This window comes from Monodelphis domestica, chromosome 4, assembly GCF_027887165.1.
Source record: "Monodelphis domestica isolate mMonDom1 chromosome 4, mMonDom1.pri, whole genome shotgun sequence".
NCBI lineage: Eukaryota > Metazoa > Chordata > Mammalia > Didelphimorphia > Didelphidae > Monodelphis > Monodelphis domestica.
This window is the reverse complement of record NC_077230.1, coordinates 421,124,402-421,148,997: the sequence shown is the minus strand read 5'-3', so window position 1 is coordinate 421,148,997 and position 24,596 is coordinate 421,124,402. Positions and strand designations below refer to the sequence as shown.

The 24,596-nt window shown below is 38.9% G+C and overlaps 2 protein-coding genes across 2 annotated transcripts in view; both read left to right on the top strand.

Moving 5' to 3' along the window:
* The window catches only part of LOC100010077 (zinc finger protein 665-like), a 131,891-nt gene extending 108,708 nt beyond the window's left edge, over positions 1-23,183 (top strand). The window contains exon 3 of the mRNA XM_056796286.1: positions 19,618-23,183. Coding sequence (XP_056652264.1) covers positions 19,828-21,102 — 1,275 coding nt within the window. The 5' untranslated portion in view covers positions 19,618-19,827 and the 3' untranslated portion in view covers positions 21,103-23,183. The remainder of the gene's footprint in view (positions 1-19,617) is intronic.
* LOC130453945 (zinc finger protein 501-like) overlaps positions 1-24,596 on the top strand; it is a 110,520-nt gene that overhangs the window by 871 nt on the left and 85,053 nt on the right. Inside the window, exon 2 of the mRNA XM_056796285.1 lies at positions 2,435-2,503. The gene's annotated coding sequence lies outside the window, so the exon portion shown is untranslated. The remainder of the gene's footprint in view (positions 1-2,434; positions 2,504-24,596) is intronic.

Here is a 24,596-nt window from a genome sequence, read left to right as displayed (position 1 = left end):
TGGCTGCGCGTCGCTCCGGACTCTTTGGGGCCCTTGGCACCCCCCGCGCGGAGCCTGTGGGGCCAGGCTCGGGGCTCTGCCCATCGCAGCCTCTCCTCCCGTAGGCTGGAGCTTCTGCTTCCCCTTGTTGACCGGCAGGGGGTGTCGGTCCTTGTCCCGCCGGCTAGGGAAGGCCCCATCCCTGCGGGATTTTCGGTCTTTCTTGGGCCGGCAGAGAGTAGTCAGGGACGAGCCTGGGGTGGCCGCCGCTGGGGAGCCAGGAGGCCGCGGTGGCAGTGGCCGAGCAGGCGCAGAGGGAGAGAAGCCCCGGACCGGCGCCTTTCTGCCAGGGACAAGCGGCACCAGATACCTCCCCCCGCGCGCTGTTGGCCTGTTGTAGAGATGAGCAGACTGAGGCTCGGGGGATAAAGGGAGTCACGCGGGCACGATTTGAAAGCCAGAGGGGAGAGGGGAGCGGGAACGGGCTTGTCCGGCCCACATTTCCTTGAGTCCGAAGGAGATGGGGGAGCCGGAGGAAAGGAGGCCCGACACTGGTCCTGGGGCAGGGGGAGACGAGCTGGGGGATGGAACCAGGGGCTGCCCCTGCCCAGCCACCGCTCCCGCCACACCCAGAGCCTCGAGGCCTGACTCCCTGCTCTCTGGGGAAAGTCTGGAAAAGGGGAGCCCGAGCGGTGCGAGGGAGGCGGAGGCGGGGCTCCCCCATTGATCTCGGGTTCTTGGCTAAGTTTATGGGCTGGTGTGTGCAGGCAGCTTTGGACATCCCGGGCCCTTTTCTCTTGCAAATGAAGAGCCACATTCTGGGAATTCCAGGCCCCCCCCCCCCCACTCCCCCGGTGCTCCAGGACAAAGAGATATGCATTCTTTACTTGGGCAATCCCACCTTGGACCAGTCTGCCCCCCCCCCCCCTCAGTTTCCCCATCTGTGAAATGAGGGAGGTGCACCGGCTCTTCAGACTCATTTTCCCACCTTTGTAAAATGAAGGAGAGGGCTGGTTGACCAATAAACATCTCTGCTTTTACTTAGATGCATCACTGATGGGGATGACAAATGGAAGAATGATTCCTCTCCCCCCCCCCACCCCATTTTACAGAAAAAACCCCCCAAAAAAACAAACTGAGGCAAATTGGGTAAGTGACTTTCTTAGGGTCACACAGCTAGTAAGTAAGGGTCTGAGCAGACCTTCCTGACTCCAGACAGGGCACACTGCCCACTGCACTACCCAACTGTTCCTTCTTCACCTTGGGCCTGGGCTGCCCTGGTAAGGCATGCTGTTGTGCTCTAGGAAATGCCTTCTAGCAGCGCTAGAGCACCAAGGAGGGCCCACTTCTGTGAGCCCTCTGTGGGCCGTGCTGTTTACTCTGTACTGGCTAGATCTTGAGCCGTCTCAGGCCTTTGAGTGCTAGGAGAGCGCCAAGGCTAGTTCATCTAGGAAAGGGAAAGCAAGAGTGTGGACTCCTTGGCCTTCCCCCCATTGCCCCCAGTGTTAGGGTGCCTGGTGCTCCATCTCTGGCCGCAGAGTCGATACAAGAAGGCAGATGGAGAAGCTGCAAAGTCTCCAGTTTGGTTTTGTTCTCCTTGCCCTGGGAAAGGAGCCTGCGATGTGGAATCTCTGGGTGTTTGCCCCCGCCTTGTTTCCCATTGTGGTGATCCATATCAGCCCTAGGAAACTGGCTCCGGCTCCCCTTTACCAGACTCTCCCCAGAGAGCAGGGAGTCAAGCCTCGAGGCGGGAGCGGTGGCTGGGCAGGGGCAGCCCCTGGTTCCATCCCCAGCTCGTCTCCCCCTGCCCCAGGACCCGTCTTGGGCCTCCTTTCCTCCGTCTCTAGAAGGGCTCGGTAACGGCTCCACCATCTCCTTCGGACTCAGTGGAGCTGGAGAAGCCCTTTCCAGCTCTCCTTCTACCCTGCGACCTTATACATTTCTTTGTAAAACGATTTCAGATTTAGAGGTTTGTCCTTGTGAACACACAGATCAGCTTTGGGTGTTTAGAAATCACACAGTTAGGTAGAGAGCAGGACATCCAAGAGACTCTGCCCAAGATGTTTCTCCATCTTTTCTCCATCCTACCCAAGTCTCGGAGGACAGAAGCCAAGCCAGGCATCAGGTAAACAAGTCCTTTGGCTTCTGGGTGCCTGGGAGATGCCTTTGGAGGTAGGACTCCACTGGCCACCTAAGGGTGGGGATGCCAAGAAAGGTAAAAGAATCCCTGCCTTCAAGGAGGTCACAGTCTAATGGGGAGACAGCCTGCAGCCCCTTTGAGGAAACAGGAAATAGCCAGGGCAATGGGAGGTAATGAACATGGAGGACAGAGTTAAGGGATTGAGGAAGGCTTCCTGTAGGAGGTGCTCCCTCATCTCTCCCATGGGCTTCATTTACTCTCCATGCTGACTCACTCACTCACTCCACAACTCCCCCCTTTCTCTTTCCTTCCTAGGGGAGCCTGAGGAGCACAGGTGATCAGGCGGGAGCTCCATCAGTGGCTGGTGGGGAGCAGGAGAAGAAGGTGAGATGGGGAGGGTTGGGTCCAGAATGGGGACAGGATGAAGGCTGCAGCTGAGAGTTCTGCCACATGCAGGCCTTGGTCCTCTGAGCTGGGCTAGGTCAGGTTTATTTAGGGCCCCGAAGCCAAAGGGCTGGGGCAATGCAGAGGCCTGTGGGGCCCGAGCTGTGGTGAGCAGCAGCCTTAGAGAGCTGAGAAGGGACAGGAGAAAGAGCCCTTGGGTTAGCCGGGCTTCTGGGACAGGGAGGATGGTTCTGTCTCTTTGCCTGACATAGAGTGGAGTCCTGGGCCAAGTCCTGGCCTCTCTTGGTCCTTTCATGGGTAGAATGAGGGATAGGAGGAGGCAGGGATTGACTGTCCGGAATGGAGAGGAGCTTGGAGATAACCCAGGCCAATCCTGCCTCTCTTCAGTGGGTAGCTTCTCTTCAGCTCCTGGACTCTTGGTATTATGTTATTTTTCCTTCTTATGGGTTGCAGTTAGAAATGGCTTGGCAGGATGAATTCAGAAAACCCTGGAAAGACTTACACGAATTGATACAAAGTGAAGTGAGCAGAACCAGAACATTGTACACATGACAGCAATATTTTCTGATGGACTGTAAATGACCTAGTTAGTCTCAGCAATACAGTGATCCAAGACAGTCCTAGAGAGTCATGAAAAAAATGCCTGTCCTCTGAGAAAGAACCGATAGAATCAGAATGCAGACTGAAATGTACTATATTTCATTCTTATTTTTTTTTAGACCCTTACCTTCCGTCTTGGAGTCAATACTGTGTATTGGCTCCAAGGCAGAAGAGTGGTCAGGGCTAGGCAATGGGGGTCAAGTGACTTGCCCAGGGTCACACAACTAGGAAGTGGCTGAGGCCAGATTTGAACCTAGGACCTCCCGTCTCTAGGCCTGGCTCTTAATCCACTGAGCTACCCAGCTGCCCCCCATTCTCTTATTTTTATTTGAGATTTCTTCTACAAAACAACTAATAGGGGAAAAGAAAATAGAGCCATAGTCCCACGCTTCCTTCAACGTTACAAAGGTTGAACAAACTTAGTTATGTAGTTATGAATGTATCTGTCCCCTATAGAAGCAAACTTTGTCGAGCAGTAAGTGAAGGAAATAGAGTTACAAATTAAACTCTACTTAGCGGATTCACAAACTGGCTGATTAAGGAGGGAGATGTAGACGTTGCCGCAGGTCAGGTTCTCGCCAAGGAATATGTAAGGCTTCAGAAGAAACGTTCACATCCCATTGGACAACTTTTGTTTAAGTGAGGTTAATATAATAAATGGACTTTTAGTTAGCCCCAAATGACAGGAGGAATGGCCCCAAGACCCAAATAATAAAGAGAAATGGAAAGTTCCTCTACCAGGGGAAATGACTTAAAAAGCAAAGATTGATTTTGGTCCTGAGCAGGCATGGGGTTGGATTTCAGGTGGAAGTGCAGGAAGACAAGTCCTCCCCCGTGAACTTTTGGAGGATCTGGCTTATTCCAGCTCTCTACATAAATCTTAAAAGAAAAAAACCCCAAATCAACCTTTGGATATGGAACCACATGTCTGGCCCTCATTTTCTTTATTGGGAAAATGTGTGGATTGGTACCAGTGATCTTTTATGGGTTCCCCCAGTTCTAAGTCTCTGAAACTATGACCTGGGGGAGATGGCATGGAGATGATTATTTCCTGGAAGAAAGGAAATCCAGCTTCCTCTTTTCCTTTCCGGATGAGGAGTGTGCTGGGGACTGTGGGGAAGTGTGAGAGGCAGATCTTGGTTCTGGGGGAGAGCAGGTCTTAAATGACAGTCAGGGTCTGGACTGGTAGAGGAGTGGGTGCTGGCTGTGTCTCAACAAATATTCATGGGCCTCCCAGCTTAGCTCATACCCATTCAGAAACTATTAACAACTTCAATGAAAATGGAACGTCCTCTAGGGAAAATACATCTAATGGGCACATCTCTGCCTAGCAGATTACCACCTGCTGGCCCCTTCCCCACCCCAACCTGCACTCTAGCCAAAGTCAGAGGGTGTGCCCCCTCCGTCCTAGGGAAGAATGGGTGATGCACACCTGGGCAGGCCCTACTTGCTCTGCAAATGGCAGGGAAGCTGCTTGGGCTTCCAGCCAGGCAGAGTTCTCATTCAGAAGCAGACCCTTGGCCAAAACCTTTCCAGGGTCATAAGCCTGAAAGTCCAAGAGAAGGGCTGACCTTGTGCCTGTCTCAGAAACCTAATGGAGAATCCCAAAGCCTTGACTATTATAGTGAGGAACCTTCATGGAGCTTGCTTTTCTTATGAGGTTCCTCTGCCCTGAGATGTAGTTTGGGGGGAGGCTGGGAGTCGCCTGAGAGCAGGCCTCCTGACTTAGCTGATTTCTGCAGTTCTGGGCTCTGCACATAGGAAAGATTGGAACCTGCTTATGAAATCAGAGGATGTAGGGCACACACTAAATAAAAGTCAGGGGTCCAAAGCCCCATCTCAGAAGGGGACAGAAATTGCCAGTTCTCAATGGAAACTGGCCTCCAAGATGTCTCCCAGGGCCCCATTTTCAGAGGATGCTCTCCTTCTCTTTACTATCCCATAGCCCCTCTCCCCACTCCCCATCTTCTTGGGTATAGGTTCCCACCTTCTGTCCAGAGTCCTCCTTGAAAGATTATCTTCAAGTTCAAGGAATTAGGGAAGCCCCCACTTTGAAAGGGAAAGTTCCAAAGGCGTCCCTTCAGAATCTTAATATCCAAATGATAAAATCATCACTTAGCTTTCTTTTTAAAAAGAATTTATTTATTTATTTCCATTATTTTCTTTAAATTTTCAATTCCATATTCTTTCCCTGCCAATCCACTGATAAAGCAAGCAAAAGGCTATCAAGTAATTATACAGTGGGGGGGGGAGCTGATGCCATTTCTCTTTGTATAATATGATTAATACAAGCATGTGATCTATTAATAAAGGACAGGTCAATGGCATGCCTCCATTTGCTTCAAAGACCTAGAACAAGGGCTGATAGCATCCATTTAAAAAAACCCATTACCTTCTGTCTTAGAATGGATTCCAAGTATTTGTTCCAAGGCAGAAAAGTAGTAAGCGCTAGACAGTTGGGTCACAGAGCAAGGAAGTGTCTGAGGCTACATTTGAATCCAGGATCTCCCATCTCTAGGGCTGACTATATCCACTGAGCCACCTAGCTGCCCCAGGACTAGATTATTTTGATGATTACAGCTTTATAATATAGTTTGAGATCTGGTACTCTTAGGCCACCTTCTTTCACACTATTTTTCATTGATTCTCTTGGTATTCCTGAACTTTTGTTTTTCCAGATGAATTTTATTATTATTTTTTCTAGTTCTGTAAAATAATTTTTGGGCAACTCAATTAGTATGGCACTTAATAGGTACATTAATTTAGATAGGAACGTCATTTTTATTATATTGGCTCAGCCACCCCAAGAGAAATTCATATTTCTCCGATTGTTTAGATCTGAATTTATTTTTATGAAAAGAGTATCATGTTCATATAATTCCTAGATTTGTCTTGGCAGGTAGACACCTAAGTAGTTCATATTATCTACAGTTAATTTCAATGTGATTTCTTTTTCTATCTCTTGTTGCTAGGCGTTGTTGATAATATAAAGAAATGCTGATGATTTATGTAGATTTATTTTATATTCTGCAACTTTGCTAAAGTTACTAATTATTTTAACCAGTTTTTTAGTTGAATCTTTAGGATTCTTTAAGTATATCATATCATCTGCAAAGAGAGATAGTTTTGTTTCTTCATTCCTTATTCTAATTCCTTTTATTCCTTTGTTGCTCTCTTATTGCTATAGCTTGCATTTCTAGTACAACATTGAATAATAGTGATGATGAGTATCCATGCTTCATCCCTGACTTTACTGGGAAGGCATCTAGTTTATTTCCATTACAGATAATGCTTGCATTAAATGGTTTTAGATATATACTATTCATCATTGTAAAGAAGACGACTTTCTATGCTCTCTACTATTTTTAATAGGAATGGATGTTGCATTTTGTCAAAGTTTTTTCTGCATCTCTTGAGATAATCATATGATTCTGTTGGTTTTGTTATTGATGTAGTCAGTTATGCTGATGGTTTTCCAAATATTGAACTAGCCCTGCATTCCTGATATAAATCTAACCTGATCATAGCGTATGATTTTTGTAATATATTGCTGTAATCTCTTTGTTAGTACTTTATTAAAAAATTTTTTTAAGCCCTTACCTTTTGTCTTGGAATCAATACTATGTATGGGTTCTAAGGCAGAAGAGTGGTAATGGCTAGGCAATGGGGGGTTGAAGTGACTTGCCCAGGGTCACCCAGCTAGGAAGTGTCTGAGACCACATTTGAACTCGGGACCTCTTGTCTCTAGGCTTGGCTCTCAATCCACTGAGACAACCAGCTGCCTCCTTTATTTAAAATTTTTGATTCAGTATTTAATATATTTTCTTCCTCTGTTTTTGCTCTTCCTGGTATAGTTATCAGTACTATATTTGTGTTGTAAAAGGAGTTTGGTAGGATGCCTTCTTCAGCTATTTTTCCAAATAGGTTGTATAGTATTGGGATTAGGAAGTTCTTTTCTTCAGTGATTTTGTGTGTGTGTGTGTGTGTGTGTGTCTTTTACCGTTAGGCCAATTCTGGTTTGTTGTTGTTGTTTTTTTAAGGTATTAATTCTTTAGGATTTTTTTGCTATTCTTTTACTAACCTTTTGATTCTCTTCCTATAATTTTCTTGCATCATTCTCATTTCTTTTTCCCAATTTTCCACTTTCATTCTTCCCTCTTTAATTCTCATAGCAATTCTTGTTGGGTTTTAATTCAATTAACATTTTTCTTTGCAGCTTTACTTGTAGTTGTTTTCAAGTTGTTGTTTCATTCTGATTTTGTGGCTTAGTCTTCTCTGCCACTGTACCAACTTTTGAAGGGCAAGTTTTTTGTTTGTTTGTTTGCTAATTCTGGGAGTGTACAAGTTTTCCTTGCTTCCAAGATGGTATAATGTGGGAACAGTTATGGTCGCTATTCTCCTACTCTGTTTTCTGGTCTTTAACCAGAAGGGGCTGCTGGGCCCCTGAAGCCACAAGTACTAGTTCTTTGCTTGGACCTGAAGCTATGACAAGATTTCCTGTTTTCCTGCAACTATAAGTATTAATGTCCCTCCTTGCCTAGGAACTGTAACCAGTTTCCTTTTGACCAACGACAAGCATAGCTCTCTTTCTTTGAAATGAGATCCAGAGCTTTGTATGGGTGATAGAACTGTCAGTCAGTGCTAGCTGCACCCATTGTTAATAAGAGGTTCTCCCATAATCTCTTTCCAAAGTAGAAACACAGAAGAAAAACAACTGCCTGATCACATGGGTCAATGAGGATTTGATTGGGGATGTAGACTCTAAAGGATCACCCTAATGCAAATATTAATAATATGGAAATAGGTCTTGATCAATGACACATGTAAAACCCAGTGAAGTTGCTCATTGGCTATGGGAGGGGTGTGGGAGGAGGGGTAAGAAAGAACATGAATCATGTAACCATGAATCAGTTGATTAATTTAATTAGTTAATTAATTAAATAAAAAATTTCAAGGAAAAAAATCTCTTTCCGACCAGTTGTCTGACTCTCTTACTGTCTCTTTGTTACCCCCCTGAGGCTGTTCCTATCACTGCTACCTCCAAGTCCTGCTGCTGATGCCTCCTTCCCCAGTGTAACAGACCTCTCTGGCTTACCTCTTAAATTGTCTTAGGCTGGAAAAAAGTCTCACCCTGACCTTTCCTTGACTCTGATGCTCCAAAATCTGATGTAAGGTATTATTTTAAAGTTGTTTGGAGGGCATTTAAGAGTGTTCAGCTTGTTTGCTATCTTGGTTGTACTTCTTCCTGAAATATACTTTAACATTATATTTTGTTCAAGATTATTATAAAACAAATATTCTTGGGTTTATGGGGTATGTCTGAAGAAAGGATTGGGGTAGACCAGGGCAGTGTGAAGGATTTTCTGTCAGTGTGAAAAGGAATTCTTTATTCCTTTTTTTAATTGAACAGATAACCTGGAGGTCCTCTTACCATAGAGATGTGTAGAGATTAACCATCCCACAGTGACAGGAAGTAGAAACCATGGATACAAGAAGGAGTAACCACAGAGACAAGAACTGAGGTAGAAGAAGGGGATAAAAGGCTGCCAGCCTCAGTTGGTTGACTGGCAGTTGCAGGGAAGTTGGCTGCTGGGAGTGTGTTGGGTTGGTGGTTGGCCTTTAGTTGCTGGAATATAAAGGTGAGCCTGAGCTTACTGAGAGGGCTTTTTGGCTTTAGCCTTTAGGACTTTTGGATCTTTTCTGGATTGGGAAGTAGCTGGTCTTTATTGACAGACATAATTGGGGTTGGATTAAACACTGATTGGGTTGGTTTTGATTGGGCTGGATTGGGTTGGAACTTTGTGGGTTAGTTATAAGTAGATATAGGCAGTTTTAGATAGTAATTATAGGATAACTAGTATAGACATTAGGAAATTTTCTTTCTCTGCTTCTTTCCTATATTTCTCTCCTTTACAATATTTGTTTGACCATATTCTTTTACTATCTATTTTAAATAAACTAAATTGTTAATTGTTAAAAGCTTCTAGAAGTTTTCTTTTCTTTGGCTTAAAGGGATAATATTAATTTACAACTATTATATTCTAATTAAAACTTAAATTATTAAAAACTGCTCTCTTATTTTGTCAAAACTCCTAATTTAACCCTTACAGTAAGCTAGAAATTATTTTGATGTAGAGTGAGTTTAGAGTTAAAAAGATGTTTCAGACAAGGCTGACTTTTGAGTGAAATATAGTCATATGTAGATATATTTCTGTCTATGAAATATTGATATGGATATCCATATTTTAAAAAATATATATCTATACAAATATATTTGTATTTGCTAAGTTCTTAGTCTACTTTGTGGCACTTTGGCCACAAAGGCCATTGTTCCTATTAAGAAAAATAATATCTGATCTATTTATAAGACAAGTTTTGCCAAATATTTCCCTTCTTTTAGTCAAAGTAACAACTGTGTGATCAGAGTACCATGGAGAAAGATGTCCTTATTTTCATGTAAAGAATAGAGAAAAGTTCACAACATTTCAGGGTCTTTCCCAAAATCACAAGGTCAGTTGACTATAAATGACACTTCTTTGGTACTTTCTGTGTATGAAAGACCTTCTGCTTGGAACTCTGGGATAGGGTGGTATTATCATCTAGCCAGTTTTCCATGAGAAACTTATAAACGTGGTTTCTTCTCCAGTCTCTGGGGATTCCTCCTACCTTTGCATCATCAACTTGTGGATCTCAAGGTACCCAAGGGACAGAAATGTGGAGAAAGGTCCCCAGAGGAAACATAGTGTAGGATATTTGTCACAATCATTCTGTCCCAGGGACTCTCAGGACATTTTCTCTTGGTGAACAGACACCCCAGTGACTTGTGCATTTGATAATTAAGTAAGGTGCTGGATCAGCAAAGTGATCAACAGAATTTTTTGGTGGCCAGGTTACATAATGGGGCTCCTATGGGACAGAGTATAATTTAAAAAGAAAAAAAAAGGAAGGAGGACCTTGAAAAGAACCCTGAGGGATAGCCATATTGAGTTTTCATTCCATTAGTGAAAATTCACTAAAAATACTGAAGGGAAGAAATGATGAAAGGGAACAATTAATGTTCCAGGGAATGTGATAAGCAAACCCTTTACAGATATTATCTCAGCCCAAGGAGACGGGTGCCATTATGGTCCCTATATACACATATGACAACTGAGGCAGAGGTTAAGTGTTTTGCCCTGGGTTTCATATAGTTATAGGTGTCTGAGGACAGGTTTAAACTCAGGTCTTCTCCACTTTGGGCTTATTGGTCTATTCATAGGACTACTTTGTTACTGCTCCTGAAAAGTGGTTTGCTAGATCCAAATAAATCCAGGAGAGAATGGAATCACAAAAATCCCAAGAGGAGAGAGTGTACATTTACCCTGAACTGAGGGTACATTTCACTACCCCAAATGCTACAAAGAAGTCAAGAATGACTACTGAGAAGAATGGCTTAAGATTTGTCAATTAAGAGACCATTGGTAACTTTGGAGGGTGTAGCTTCTCTTTGGGAGAGAAATCATAGAAGGTAGAAATATCAGACACTGAAAAGGCAGAAATTTTCTCACATAAAAGAGTTAGGCAAGGAAGAGCTTTAACTGTAGAGAGAAAAATGGGTGGCGATTGGCAAGGAATACTTGAAATTCATTGTCATTGAAATTGGTTCAAACAGATAAGAATATATATACATACTCAGCTGGGTATATAGAAACCTACCTTTCCCAACAGAGAAATATGAGAGGAAGGGTTTAAAAGATATTGACAGAAGGATGATATTAAAAAAGACAATGATCAGGAATAAAACAGACTTTTGAGGAGGCATAATGCAAAAAAATAGAATAAAAGTATATCTAAGGTAATGGGATAAGCTCATCCATGAAAGGGAAGAGGAAAGTAGAATGGATTAGAAATTAAATACTGCACTTAATCTTAGCCAAAAGATCAAGAAGTGATTGGATTAGAAATTAGAATTCAATAATATGTTTTTACAAGAGATGGTACCAGGATTGTCTACATTTTGCTAAAATATACCATAGGTGGTGACGTAATTTTTTTTTTTAAACCCTTACCTTCCGTCTTGGAATCAATACTGTGTATTGGTCCTAAGATAGAAGAGTGGTAAGAGCTAGGCAATGGGGGTTAAGTGACTTGTCCAGCGTCACACGACTGGGAAGTGTCTAAGGCTAGATTTGAACCTAGGACCTCCAATCTCTAGGCCTGACTCTCAATCCACTGAGCTACCCAGCTGCTCCTGTTGGAGAAGTAATATTGAAAAAATCTTACAACCAAGTTTCTCTAATAAAGGACTTGTTTCTGAAATATATAGAAAACTGAATTCATTTTATACAAATGAGAGCCATTCCCTAATGCTGTGCAGGTGAACCTATGACATGTGTACCAGAGGGGCTGCTCCCCTCTCCCTCTCTACCATTCCTGAGGGTATTTATCACATGACCCGTCCCTCTGCCCAGTAGCCCAATGGGAGCACTTCTTCCCCCACTCTCCCACCCAGGTTAAGGGAATGCCTCCTCACCAGAGGCATGAGGGTTGCAGTTGGGGCACTCAATCTCTAAAAAGTTCACCATCACTGCTCTAGTTAAATGGTCAAAGGTTATGAACAAGCAGTGTTCAGAAGAAATGAAAACTGTCTATAGTCATATCAAAAGATGCTCTAAATCACTATTGAATAGAGAGATGCAAATTAAGACAACTCTGAGATACTACCTCACATATAATAGAAATGACAAATGCTAAAGGGGACAGTAGAAAATAGGTACATTAATGCCTCGTTAGTATAGTCATGAATGCCTTCAACCATTCTGGAGAACAATTTTGAGCAGTGTGTGAAGGGCTTATGAAATTGTTCACACTTTTTGACCCAGCAAAAACACTTTCAGGTAGGTCTATACCCCAAAGTGATTTTTTTTAAAAGGACCCATATGTACAAAATTATAGAAGCTCTTTTTTGGTGGCAAAAAATTATAAATTGAGAAGATGCTCATCAATGGGGAATGGCTAAATACGTTTATGGCATATTATGATGAAGTATTATTGTGAAATTAAAATGAGGGGACTGGTTTCAAAAAAACATGACAAAGTCAATATGAACTTATGCAAAATGAAATGAGCAGAATCAGAAGAGTGTGTATAATAGCAGCAATATTATACAATATTGTCTGTGGATGACTTGGCTACTCTGATCAATACAGTGATCCAAGAGAGTTCATAGGACACATGGAAATGTTTTGCATTATTTCACATGTATAATTGATATCATATTGCTTGCATTCTTAGTGGGAGAGGGAAGGATGGGAAGGAAGAAAAGAAATCAAAACTCAGAATTTAAAAAGAATAAAAAAAAGAAAAGAATGCTAAGAAATAAATAAAAATTTTAAAGAGAGAAAAGCAAGAAAAACATAATTTGAGTTAACATGCCCAAACAAGAGTCAATCCTTCATTCTAATATTTTTTTTACCAGTTACATAGAATAACAAATTTCCAAATGTTTTCCAAAATTATATGATCCAAATTGTCTCCTTCCTTCCATTTATTCCCCCATCACAGAGCTAGCAAACAATTTGATCTTGTATTATCATGCAAAACATATTTCTAGATTGTTCATTTTCGTAAGAGAATCCTTTTCTAAACCCAGCACCCCAAAATAAAAATACAAACTAACGTGAAAAATACCATGCTTTGATCTGCATTCTGACTCCACCAGTTCTTTCTCAGAAAGTGGATAGCATTCTCTGGTACAAGTCCTTCAAAACTGTTCTATATTATCATATTGCTGAGGGTAGCTTGAGTCTTTCACAGTTGATCATTATACAGTTTTGCTGTTAACTGGGTACAATGTTCTCCTAATTCTGCTTATTTTACTCATCAGTTCATGGAGGCATAAAGTTGATCACTCCCCTCTTTAAAAAAAATTTTTTTTGTCTTACAGATCTAGTGTAGTATTACAGTATCAAAGGCTATGCAGTTTTATAGCCCTTTGGGCATAGTTCCAAATTGCCCTCCATCAAGAATGGTTGCCTAAGTTCACAGCATTAGTGTCTCAATTTTGTCACATCCCTTCTAACATTTATCACTTTCCTTTTTTGCCATATTGACCAAACTGATAGGTGTGAGATGGTACTCAGAACCGTTTTAATTTGCATTTCTCCAATAAAGAGGGATTTAGAACACTTTTTCATATAAGTGTTGATAGCTTTGATTTCTTCATCTGAAAACTGCTTATTCATATCCTTTGATCGTCAATGAGAATAACTTGTATTCTTATAAATTTGACTTCGTTCTCTACATTTTTAAGAAATGAGACCTTTTTCTGAGAAATTTGTTATAATTTTTTTCTCACTTTGTTTCCCTTCTAATCTTGGTTACATTGGTTTTATTTGTACAAAAGCTTTAAAATTTAATATAGTCAAAATTATTCACTTTACATTTTGTGATGTTCTCTAATCTCTTGTTTGGTCATCAATTCTTTTCTTCTTCATAGATACGACAGGTAAACTATTCAATGTTTCTTTAATTTGCTTATAATATCACCTTTTATGTCTAAATCATATACTCATTTTGACCTTATCTTAGTATAGAGTGTGAGATATTGATATATATACCCAAATTTTGCCATATTGTTTTCCAGATTTCCCAGCAATTTTTGTCAAACAGTGAGTTCTTATCCCCAAAGCTAGGATCTTTGGGTTTATCAAATGCTAGATTGTTAAGGTCATTTACTCCTACTCTATTCCATTGATGTACCAATTCTATTTCTTAGTCAGTACCAGATTGTTTTGATGATTACTACTTTATAGTACAGTTTAAGATCTAGTACTCCTAGACCAGCATCCTTCACATTTTTTTCATTCATTCCCTTGATATTCTTGATCTTTGGTCCTTCCAGATGAACTTTGTTATTTTTTTCTAGTTCTCTAAATTTGGTGATTTGATGGGTATGTCACTCACTATAAATTAATTTAGGTAAAATTGATATTTTTATTATATTTGTTCAGCCTACCTATGAGCATTTAATGTTTTTTTTCCAGTTGTTTAGATTTAATTTTATTTATGTGAAAAGTGTTTGTGTTCATATAATTCTTGTGTTTGTCTTGGAAAATAAGTTCCCAAGTATTTTCTATTGTCTAGTTATTTTAAATGGAATTTCTCTTTCTAACTCTTGCTGCTGGACTTTGTTGGAAATATATAAAAATGCTGATGAGTTCTATGGGTTTATTTTGTATCCTGCAACTTTGCTAAAAAGTTATTATTTCAACTTGTTGTTTAGTTGATTCTCTAGGATTCCCTTAAGTGTATCATCATATCATCTACAGAGGGTGATATTTAGTTTCCTCATTGCCTACTTTAACTCCTTCAATTTCTTTTTCTTTTCTTACTGCTATAGCTAACATTTCTAGTACAATTAAATTATAGTGATGATAATGGACATACTTGCTTCACTCTTAATTTTATTGGGAAGGCTTCTAACTTATCTCCATTGCAGATGATATTTACTGATAGTTTTAGACAGATAGTATTTATTATTTTAAGGAAAGGTCCATTTATTCCTATGCTTTCTAGTATTTTTATTAGGAATGGGTGTTATATTTTGTCAAAGGTTTTCTGCATCTATTGAGATAATTATGTGATTTCTGTTAGTTTGGTTATTGATATGATCAATTATGCCAATAATTTTCCTAATATTAAATCAGCTTTGCATTCTTTGTATAAATCCCACCTGGTCATAATGAATAATCCTCTTGATATATTGCTTTAGTCTCTTTGCTAGAATTTTATTTAAGATTTTTTCATCAATATTCATTAAGGACTTTGGACTATAATTTTCTTTTTCTGTTTTTGGTCTTCCTGGCTTAGGTATCAGCATCACATTTGTGTCATAAAAAGAATTTGGTAGGGCTCCTTCTTTCCTTATTGAGCATTGTTTATATACTATTGAGATTAATTATTCTTTAAATGTTTGATAAAAATTAACTTGTGAATTTATCTGGCCCTGTGGATTTTTTCTTAGTGAGTTTATTGATGGCTTGCTCAATTTCTTTTTCTGAGATGATGTTATTTAAGTATTCTATTTCCTCTTTTGTTAATATAAGCAATTTATATTTTTATAAATATTCATCCCCTTCATGTAGATTGGCATATTCATTGTAATAAAATTAAGCCAAATAACTCCTAATTAATGCTTTAATTTCCTCTTCATTGGAAGTAAATTCACCCTTTTCATTTTTGAAAATGGTAATTTGACTTTCTTCTTTCCTTTTTTAAATCTAATCAACCAATGCTATATTTTATTTATTTATTGTGAAACTAACTCCTAGTCTTATTAGTTCAATAGTTCTCTTATTTTCAGTTTTATTAATTTCTCCTTTGACTTTTAGGATTTCTAAATTTAGTCTTTAATTGAGGATTTTAAATTTGTTCTTTTTCTATTTTTTTAGTTGCATGCTAAATTCATCTGTTTTTCCCCCCTCCTTTTCATGGACATAAACATTCAGAGATATAAAATTTCCCCTAAGCATTGCTTTGGCTGCATGCCATAAATTTTGATATGTTATATCCTAATTGTCATTCTCTTTAATGAAATCATTGATTCTTTCTAGAATTTGTTCTTTGACCCAGCCCTTTTGAAGAATTAGATTCTTTAGTTTATATATATATATATATATGTATATATATATATGTATATATATGTATATATATATATGTATATATGTACCAGATATTGCTGAAAAAAGGTATATTCCTTTTTATTCCCATTCAGTTTTTTCTAGAAATCTATTAAATCTAACTTTTCTAAAATTTCATTCACTTCTTTTACTTCTTTCTTTTTTTATTTTTTGCTTAGATTTATCTAGTTCTGAGAGGAGACAGTTGAGGTCTTAAACTGTGCCCCCCAGACCTCCTCCCCCCAAGTATAGTTTTACTGTCTATTTCCTCCTTAAGCTTATTTAGTTTCTCCCTTAAAAATTTGAAGGCTATACCATTTGGTGCATATATATTAAGTATTAACATTACATCATTGCCTGTACTACCTTTTATCCAATGGATTCTGCTCCATCCCCATACCTTTAATCTGTGTGTGTCTACCTGCCTCAGATGTGTTTCTTATAAATAACATTGTAGGATTCTGATTTTTAATCCACTCTGCTATCTGCTTCCATTTTATGGGTGAGTTCATCCCATTTACAGTCACAGTTATGATTCCCATCTGTGTATTCCTCTCTATCTTGTTTTCCCCTGTGAATCTTAAAATTGCTCAGACTATACCTTAGAAGATTTGGTTAAGCTATTTCCCTATTGTAACAATGGAGGTACTTGATTAGGAATGTATTGAGAACTTTAAAATTATTCCACCCTGCTCAGACAGTGCCTTAGGGGAAGATAAAGTTGCAAATTCCTGATTGAACAATGAAAGTCCCCAAGTCATACTTATAGTGAAGCAAAAACCCTAAGTTAGGTGGGTCTATTTTTAGATCTAATACAAAAGGGTGCTAAGTACCTATAAAGGTTAAATTAATCACTAAAAGATCAAGCAACTTACAAAAGGCAAGCTTAACAAAAGAGGTGTGAAGTTTTAGTCTACCCAGAGGAGGTGAGAACTAAAGAGTGGTGAGAACTAAGAATAGGCAGTTCTGGGGGAAAGCATCTACTGTGATTGGTAGATGTGAAAATTGAGGGGAGGTGACATAAGAGAAAATTTCTTTAAAAGGAGAATTCAGTTCATTTTGGAGGTAGTTCAGTTTGGAAACTGAATTGGAGGAGTTCAGAGCTGCGTCTCTGAACTCAGTTCAGGAGTTGAGGATTTCAGTGAAGGACTGGAGCTTGCTTGGAACGATCTTGTGGTGAGTGATAAAGACTGACTCTCTCTCCCTTAAGGCTCAAGCCTAGACCATTTGGCCTAGGCCCTTTCTACTATTTCCTGTTCTCTCTCTCCCCCTTCCCTTAATTCCTTCATTTGTATTAATTAAAATCTCCATAAACCCAGCTGACTTGGGTATTTTCATATTTGGGAATTTTTCCATGGCGACCACTTATTTTTTTATTTAAATCAAGACACTAAAATTTATCTTTACAGTTTGACCGAAACCTTTACAGTTTTGGCAATTCAGTGTCTTGGAAACCCACATTTTTGTGGTTATACCCCTTTTAATCCTGCATTTTCTCCTTTTGTTCTGTTCTTCCACACAAGTGTTATGCTTTTAATCAACCTCCATTCCCCTTCCCTTATGTTACTTCCCTCCCCACCACCTCCTTTTGTATTCCCCTCGTACTTTTAATCACCTCTCCAGATTCCCCCGTCCTTATATTACTTTCCTCCCCATCATCACCTTTCTATTCCCCTTCTACTTCTTTATAAAGTAAGATAGGTTTCAATATTCCCAATGTCTGGTTGTTATTCCTTCAATGAGCCAAATCCAGTGAGAGTAAGGCGTAAGTATTGCCTGACACTATCATCATCCTACCTTCCACTGTGATAATTTTTTTCTGCACCTCTTTAGATGATACAATTTATCTCATTTTACCTCTCTCTTCCCTTTTCTCTCAATGCAATCCTCTTTTCACCCCTTGATTTTTTTTGTTTGTCATCCTAAAGAGGTTACTCCCATATCCTCTATTTATGTATACCTCTTCTCCCTACTATGATAATGATAAAAATTTGAAGTACAAATATCATCTTTCCATGGAGCAATATAAACAATTTGACCTTGAATCCCTTAAATTTTCTCTTTCTTATTTATTCTTATTTATGTTCTTCCCTTCAATCTTGTATTGGGACATCAAATTTTTGGGTTAGGGTTGGTCTTTTCAAGAATTTTTGAGAGTGGCAGGGTGGGGGTGGGAGGTATGGATCATTAGGTTGCTCAGTGGAATGAGAGCCAGACCTAGAGACAGGAAATCCTAGGTTCAAATCTGGCCTCAGATGCTTCCTAGCTGTGTGACTTTGGGCAAGTCACTTAACCCCCATTGCCTAGCCCTTACCACTCTTCTGCCTTGAAACCAATATACAGTATTGATTCTAAGATAGAAGGTAAGGGTTTTTTTAAAAAAAGAATGCTTGGAAATCTATTTTATTAAATTACTATTTTCCCCTGAAAGAATATAGTCAGTTTTGATGGGTTGATGATTTTTTATCGTAAACCCAGTTCCTTTGCCTTTCAGAATATCACATTCCAAGTAGCTCCATGATATTTGAATTGTTTCTTTCTGGATGCTTACAATATTTTCTCTTTGGCCTGGGATCACTTGAATTTAGCTATAGTATTCCTGGGAATCGTCATTTGAGTATTTATTGTAGGGGTGGTCTATGGATTCTTTTGGTTTCTATTTTGCCTTCTTGTTCAAGAATGTTGAGGCAGTTTTCTTTGATAATTTTTTGATCATGACTTTCAGGTAGTCCAGTAATTCTTAGATTGTCTCTCCTGGATCTATTTTCCAGGTCAATTGTTTTTTCTATGAGATATTTCATATTTTCATTCTTTTCATTTTTTATTGTTTCTTAATGTCTCAAGAAGTTATTACCTTCTATTGCCCAATTCTAACAAAAATTTTTTCTTCTGAGACCTTCTGAACCTCCTTTTTTGATCATTTGATCAATTCTGTTTTTCATGGAACTCTTTTCTTCATTGGATTTTTGTGCCTTGTCTTTCTTTTTTTAAAACCCTTACCTTCTGTCTCAGAATCCATACAATTATTGGTTCCAAGGCAGAAGAGCTATAAGGGCCAAGTAATTGGGGTTATGTGACTTGCCCAGAGTCCCATAGCTAGGAAGCATTTTGAGGGAAAGAGTCAGTATTGGGGAGAAAGTAGAGTACATGGGCATGTACAGGATTGAAGGTATCATGGTTAGTGTGGGTTCTAATTGTGTAATTAGAATCTCATTAACTTAAATTCTACATAATTCAAATGGAGGCTCTGAGGAGGAACTCACCAGTAAAAGAGATTGAGGTCAGAATGATAAGGACCCAATACTGTGGTGAGAAGGTCACTGACCCAGAGTTGAAAAGTAGTCCTGTAGGAGTCTTACATTGAAGCTGGTTTAAAGTGGCCAATCCCTTTAAGTGTTCTGGATTTCTTATAGCATCAAGAAGACCTCTTCCCTGTGATCAATAACTTATTTTCTTTTGGATGGAGACAAGGGCAATAATTCTAGGTAGTGCATATTCTTTGAGAGGATGGCAAATGCAGTGCTTTTTTTTAAAGATATAAGATAACCTTTGTTCAAGAATTAATACCCTCCTTTGACCCTTTTTTCCCTAGGAAAGGTCTGTGTTCTTGGCCTTCTACATTCTTTCTAACAGGGAGAAGTCTGGAAAGGGTTATGAGACCAGGAAAAATATTTTTCTCCATATTTCTTGAGACAATCAAAAGGTTTCAGAAAATGGTTATATCATGTGCTACTTTTCTTTGGGTACCATTTTCATTTGCATTACAACATCCCTAATTTTCCTTCTCATAGCTCAAAGCTGGAGACATTTGTAATTTTTATTACTCTTTTACAGATTTGGAGCCTAGCATAAAGACCTCAGAGGTATCTTCAAAAGGGAACAATCTAAAGGAAGAATCAGAAGATTCATACTGGAAAGAAGCCTTATAAATGTAATGAGTTTGGGATAGTCTTCAATCAGGGTTCAAACCTTTTCAAACATCATAGAATTCATATTGGAGACAAGCCTTATAAATGTGAGGAGTGTGGGAAAACCTCCATTGAGATGGCAGATCTTAATGTTCATCAGATGATTCATACAGGAGAGAAGTCTCATAAATGTGAGGAGTGTGGGAAGGCCTTTCCTTACTCTTCACAACTTATTGAACACCAGAGAACTCATACTAGAGAGATGCCTTTTAAATGTAATGAATGTGGGAAAGCTTTCCATCATCACTCAACCCTTAACAGACACTATATTATTCATACTGAAGATAAGCCTTATAAATGTGAGGAGTGTGGGAAAACCTTCAATAGGAGTTCCACCCTTTGTAGGCACCACAAAATTCATACTGGACAAAAGCCTTTTAAATGTGAGGAGTGTGGGAAAACCTTCAACAGAAATTCAACCCTTGTTAGGCACCAGAGTGTTCATTCTGGAGGGAAGACTTATGAGTGTAGTGAATGTGGAAAAACTTTTCCTCATTCTTCACTCCTTATTGAACACCAGGGAATTCATTCTGAAGAGAAGCCTTATATATGTAGAGAATGTGGAAAAGTCTTTCTTCAATCCTCACATCTTATTGAACATCAGAGAATTCATACTGGAGAAAAGCCTTATAAATGTGAGGAGTGTGGGAAAACCTTCAACAGAAGTTCAACCTTTTTTAGGCACCAAAGAATTCATACTGGAGAGAAGCCTTATAAATGTAGTGAATGTGGGAAAGCCTTTCCTCACTCTTCAGAACTTATTGAACACCAGGGAAGTCATACTGGAGAGAAGTCTTATAATTGTAATGAGTGTGGGAAAGCCTTTGTTCATCGCACAACCCTTTCCAGACATCATAGGATCCATACTGGAGAGAAGACATATAAATGTAATGAATGTGGGAAAGCCTTTCCTCAATCTTCAAACCTTATTGAACACCAGAGAATTCATACTGGAGAGAAGCCCTTTCAATGTAATGAGTGTGGGAAGGCTTTCAGTCGGAGCTCAACCCTTTCCAGACACCGTAGAATTCATACTGGAGAGAAGCCATATAAATGTGAAGAATGTGGGAAAGCCTTCACTGGGATGTCAGATCTTAATAGACATCAGGTGATTCATAGTGGAGAAAAGTCCTATAAATGTAACGAGTGTGGCAAAGCCTTCTACCAAAGTTCAACCCTTGTTAGGCACCAGAGAATTCATACTGGAGAGAAGCCTTATAAATGTGATGAGTGTGGAAAAATCTTCAACAGAAGTTCAACCCTGGTTAGGCATCAGAGTGTTCATTCTGGAGAGAAGCCTTATACATGCAATAAATTGCTCAATCCTCAAACTGTATTGAACACCAGATAATTCATATCAGAGATATGCCTTATAAATATGAGGAATATGGAAATGTCTTCAGTGAGATTTCAGATTTTAATATACATCAGAAGATTCATATTGGAAAAAAGCCTTACAAAGATGTTGAGTGTTGGGAAATCTTTCAGTCAGAAATCATATTTCTCATCAGATTATTCATACTAGAGACAAACCATATAATTTTAGTGAATGTGGGGAGGCCTTCCCTAAAAATTCAACCTAAATATGAGAGATTCATAATGGATCAAAGTCTTATAAATGTGAGAAGTGAGGGAAAGCCTTCATTACGATGTCAAAATTAAATAAACATTAGAAATTTCATACTCAAGAGAACTTTATAAATGTAGTGAATGCTGGAAAGCCTTTCCTAAGTTAAATTCTTATTAAGCAACAAATAATTCATACTGAAGAGAAGACTAAATGTAACGCACGTGGAAGAGGTTTCAGTCACCAATTTAACATGATCTGACATCAGAAGCCACATAAATGTCATGCATGTAGGAAAATCTCTCTGAGAAAGTTATTACTGATCTTACATAAGAGGACATATAATGGAGGGAATATACAAGTATAAAGGATGTGGGCAAACATTCGCTATTTAATAAGCCTTATTGTACAACAGAAAATTCATACTACATCCAGTTCAGTCTTATCAGTTTAATAAGACCATATCAATTTAAGGAAAGCTTTTATCCAGAGGTCAGCCCTTAAATATATTACATAGTTAATACTGGAAATATGAAGACTTTATAAATAAGAGGAGTACTTGAAGACCTTGTGATTTTAAACATGTGTTCATCCTGGAAAATAGCCTTATTTTAATGTAATGAGTTTGGGAATGCTTCCTCTGGCAGATAATACAGTATGGAAGAATGAAAAAACTTTTATTTCTTGTGATGGAAAATTACTGATCTAAGAACTGAATACAGTTAGAGTTGTCCCAAAGTATTAGGATGTTTTATGATGAAAATTTGTCATTCACCTCATGGAAACACTGTAGAAGGCATTTCTTAATTAGAGATAACTTTTTAATACCAATGATGTTTTATGGTTGTGAAATTTAGAACACTAGTTTCCAAAATAATTATAGCTTAGAAAAGAGAGACATATGTTTTTAGAAGGTAAATATGACTTATCAATTATGAAACATGAATGAACCATTTGCATTCTTTTATGAGAAGATGAAACATGGATCCTTTCCAAATTTTGTAATCATCTCAGGTCATAGAGGGAATCTAATTACACAGAAAACCTGGGAATTTAAAAAATATTTTTGTATTTTGATGCACTTCAAAGAAGAATAGAAAGGGAACACCAGGTAATACAAAATAGGAGGAAGAAAGGGAAGGGAAAGGAAGAATGCTGAAAATTAATCTCACATAATTATGGTTTCCAGAATGATCAAGGGGGAGGGAGGAATGTGATACTTTAAAATCACTGTCATCTGAACTTGGCAAAGAAATGAAGGATACATAAATGTAATTGTAAAGAAATTAATTTTGCCCATTCAGGAAGAGAGGAATTGGAGAAAGGACTAATAAAGGGAGGATTAGTCAAAAGTAAAACAGACTCAAAGAGGAAGAAAATAAAGAGAAGAAAAAGTAGAAAATAGATTGTAGAGAAATATACAATTAAGGATTTTAATGGTATATGTATGGACTAAATTCACCCTTAAAATGGAAAAGTGTAGCAGCTTGATTAGACAACAGAATTCAAAACTATGGTTACAAGAAATACTTGAAACAGATGCACAGAGTTCAAATAATGGATTGGAGCATCATCCATTATACTTCAGCTGAACTAGGAAAATGCAGATAGTTATCCTCTCAGAAAAAGGAACAGCAAAAATAAATGTAACTAAAAGAGATAAGCAATGAAACTACATTTTGCTGAAATGTAGCATAAACAATGAATTGATATCAATATTGAATATATTCCCCAACAGAAAAAAATGGAAAATTTCATAGCTCTGCATGATCTCATCACAAAAAAATTGATCATGTATTAGGGCATTAAAACAACAATTGTGGAAAAGCCTCTTTTACGGACCATAATAAAATTATATTCAATTACTCGATGACTTTTAAGTTATTTCTTTTTGTTCTTTCCCCTCATCTCCATCCTCTGTCCACTTCTCAATCAAGAAGTCCATTGTGATGTTTAATGGTTCCTTCCTACTATTATACTACCTTTTATTATTCCCATTTCCCTATTTATCTAGTTGGATATATTTTCCCACCAAAATTTGTGTCTGAATCTCTTCTCTCAGCTTTTCAGAATGAATAAGGATTCCTATGTCTCTTCCCCATTCTTTTTCTCCATTCTGTACTCTCCCCGTGTCCCCCAATGATGAGAAAAAATAAGACCCTCTTGTTTCTTCCTCCTTTTCTATTGCTGTGTTGTCTTTTTACCTTCCAGCTCTTATTTTGCTCAAGAAGCTTAGAACAGAGAAACCGAGACAATCTGCCCTCAGAGTCTGCTGTTAGGATTATATATAACTCCCCCAATACCCTCTGGACACATGAAAGTTGTCAAGGGACTGATCTTTCTTCCTTGAAATGTTAGCATTACATCATCCTACAGCTCCTTGCCATTGTAGGGATAAACTTAGATTTCTAGGTTTCTCTTGACTGATGTTTGTATTTCAAAGTTGCTCCTCTGCTCTGTTCTTTTCATAGGAAATGCTTAAAGGAATAGAATAGAAAAATTCCAGGAAAGGTTCATTTTCATGGTGATTAATTTCTTCTTCTGAGTAGTGATGTTTCCGGTCTTCATTCCTGAACCAAGTCTTGGTGCCAAGGCTGGGCTCCATCCCTTACTATGCTTTTTTGGTGGTATGGTCAGTCTCATGGCAACCTGTTACTGTGGATCACCCACTGACCTGAGATTAGGCCTCCCCCCTTTGGATCTTTGAACTCCAGAGGCCTGCAGCTTCGGTACCTTCTCTATAATGTCAAGATGAAGAACTGGGATTTTGGAATACTCTAAGCGCCTTTCCTATCCAGGCAAGCAGACGTGAACTGTCCTGCATAATTGTGTAGTGATAGCTTTCTTTCTCTTATATAATCATTTTAATGTGTAAGCATTACCCCTGTCCCCTATATTCCTCTAAAACTTTGAATTACACTCCTTCAGCCATGACTTCATTGTAGTCTTCCACGTAACTCTGAAGGAGGCATTTTATCAATGAATCAACAGCTCTGAAGGCTACAAGACTCGTCACGTCACCATGAGACACCTCAACCCCCAGCATAGCCTTGTCGTATTATTGCCAGGATTCTGGGTCAATGCTTAATAAATGTGTGTCTTAGATAAGACATACTTTTTTTTGGCAATCTGAGAAACTGAATTCTGAAGGCTGAGTGCAGGGACTTTCCTAAGCATTCTAAAGAGCTGATGGACAAGCATAATGGGAGGCAAAGGAAGAGAAGGGATGCAAGAGACCCTAGATCTAGGGGGAATGAGAATGGAAATAAAACCCTTCC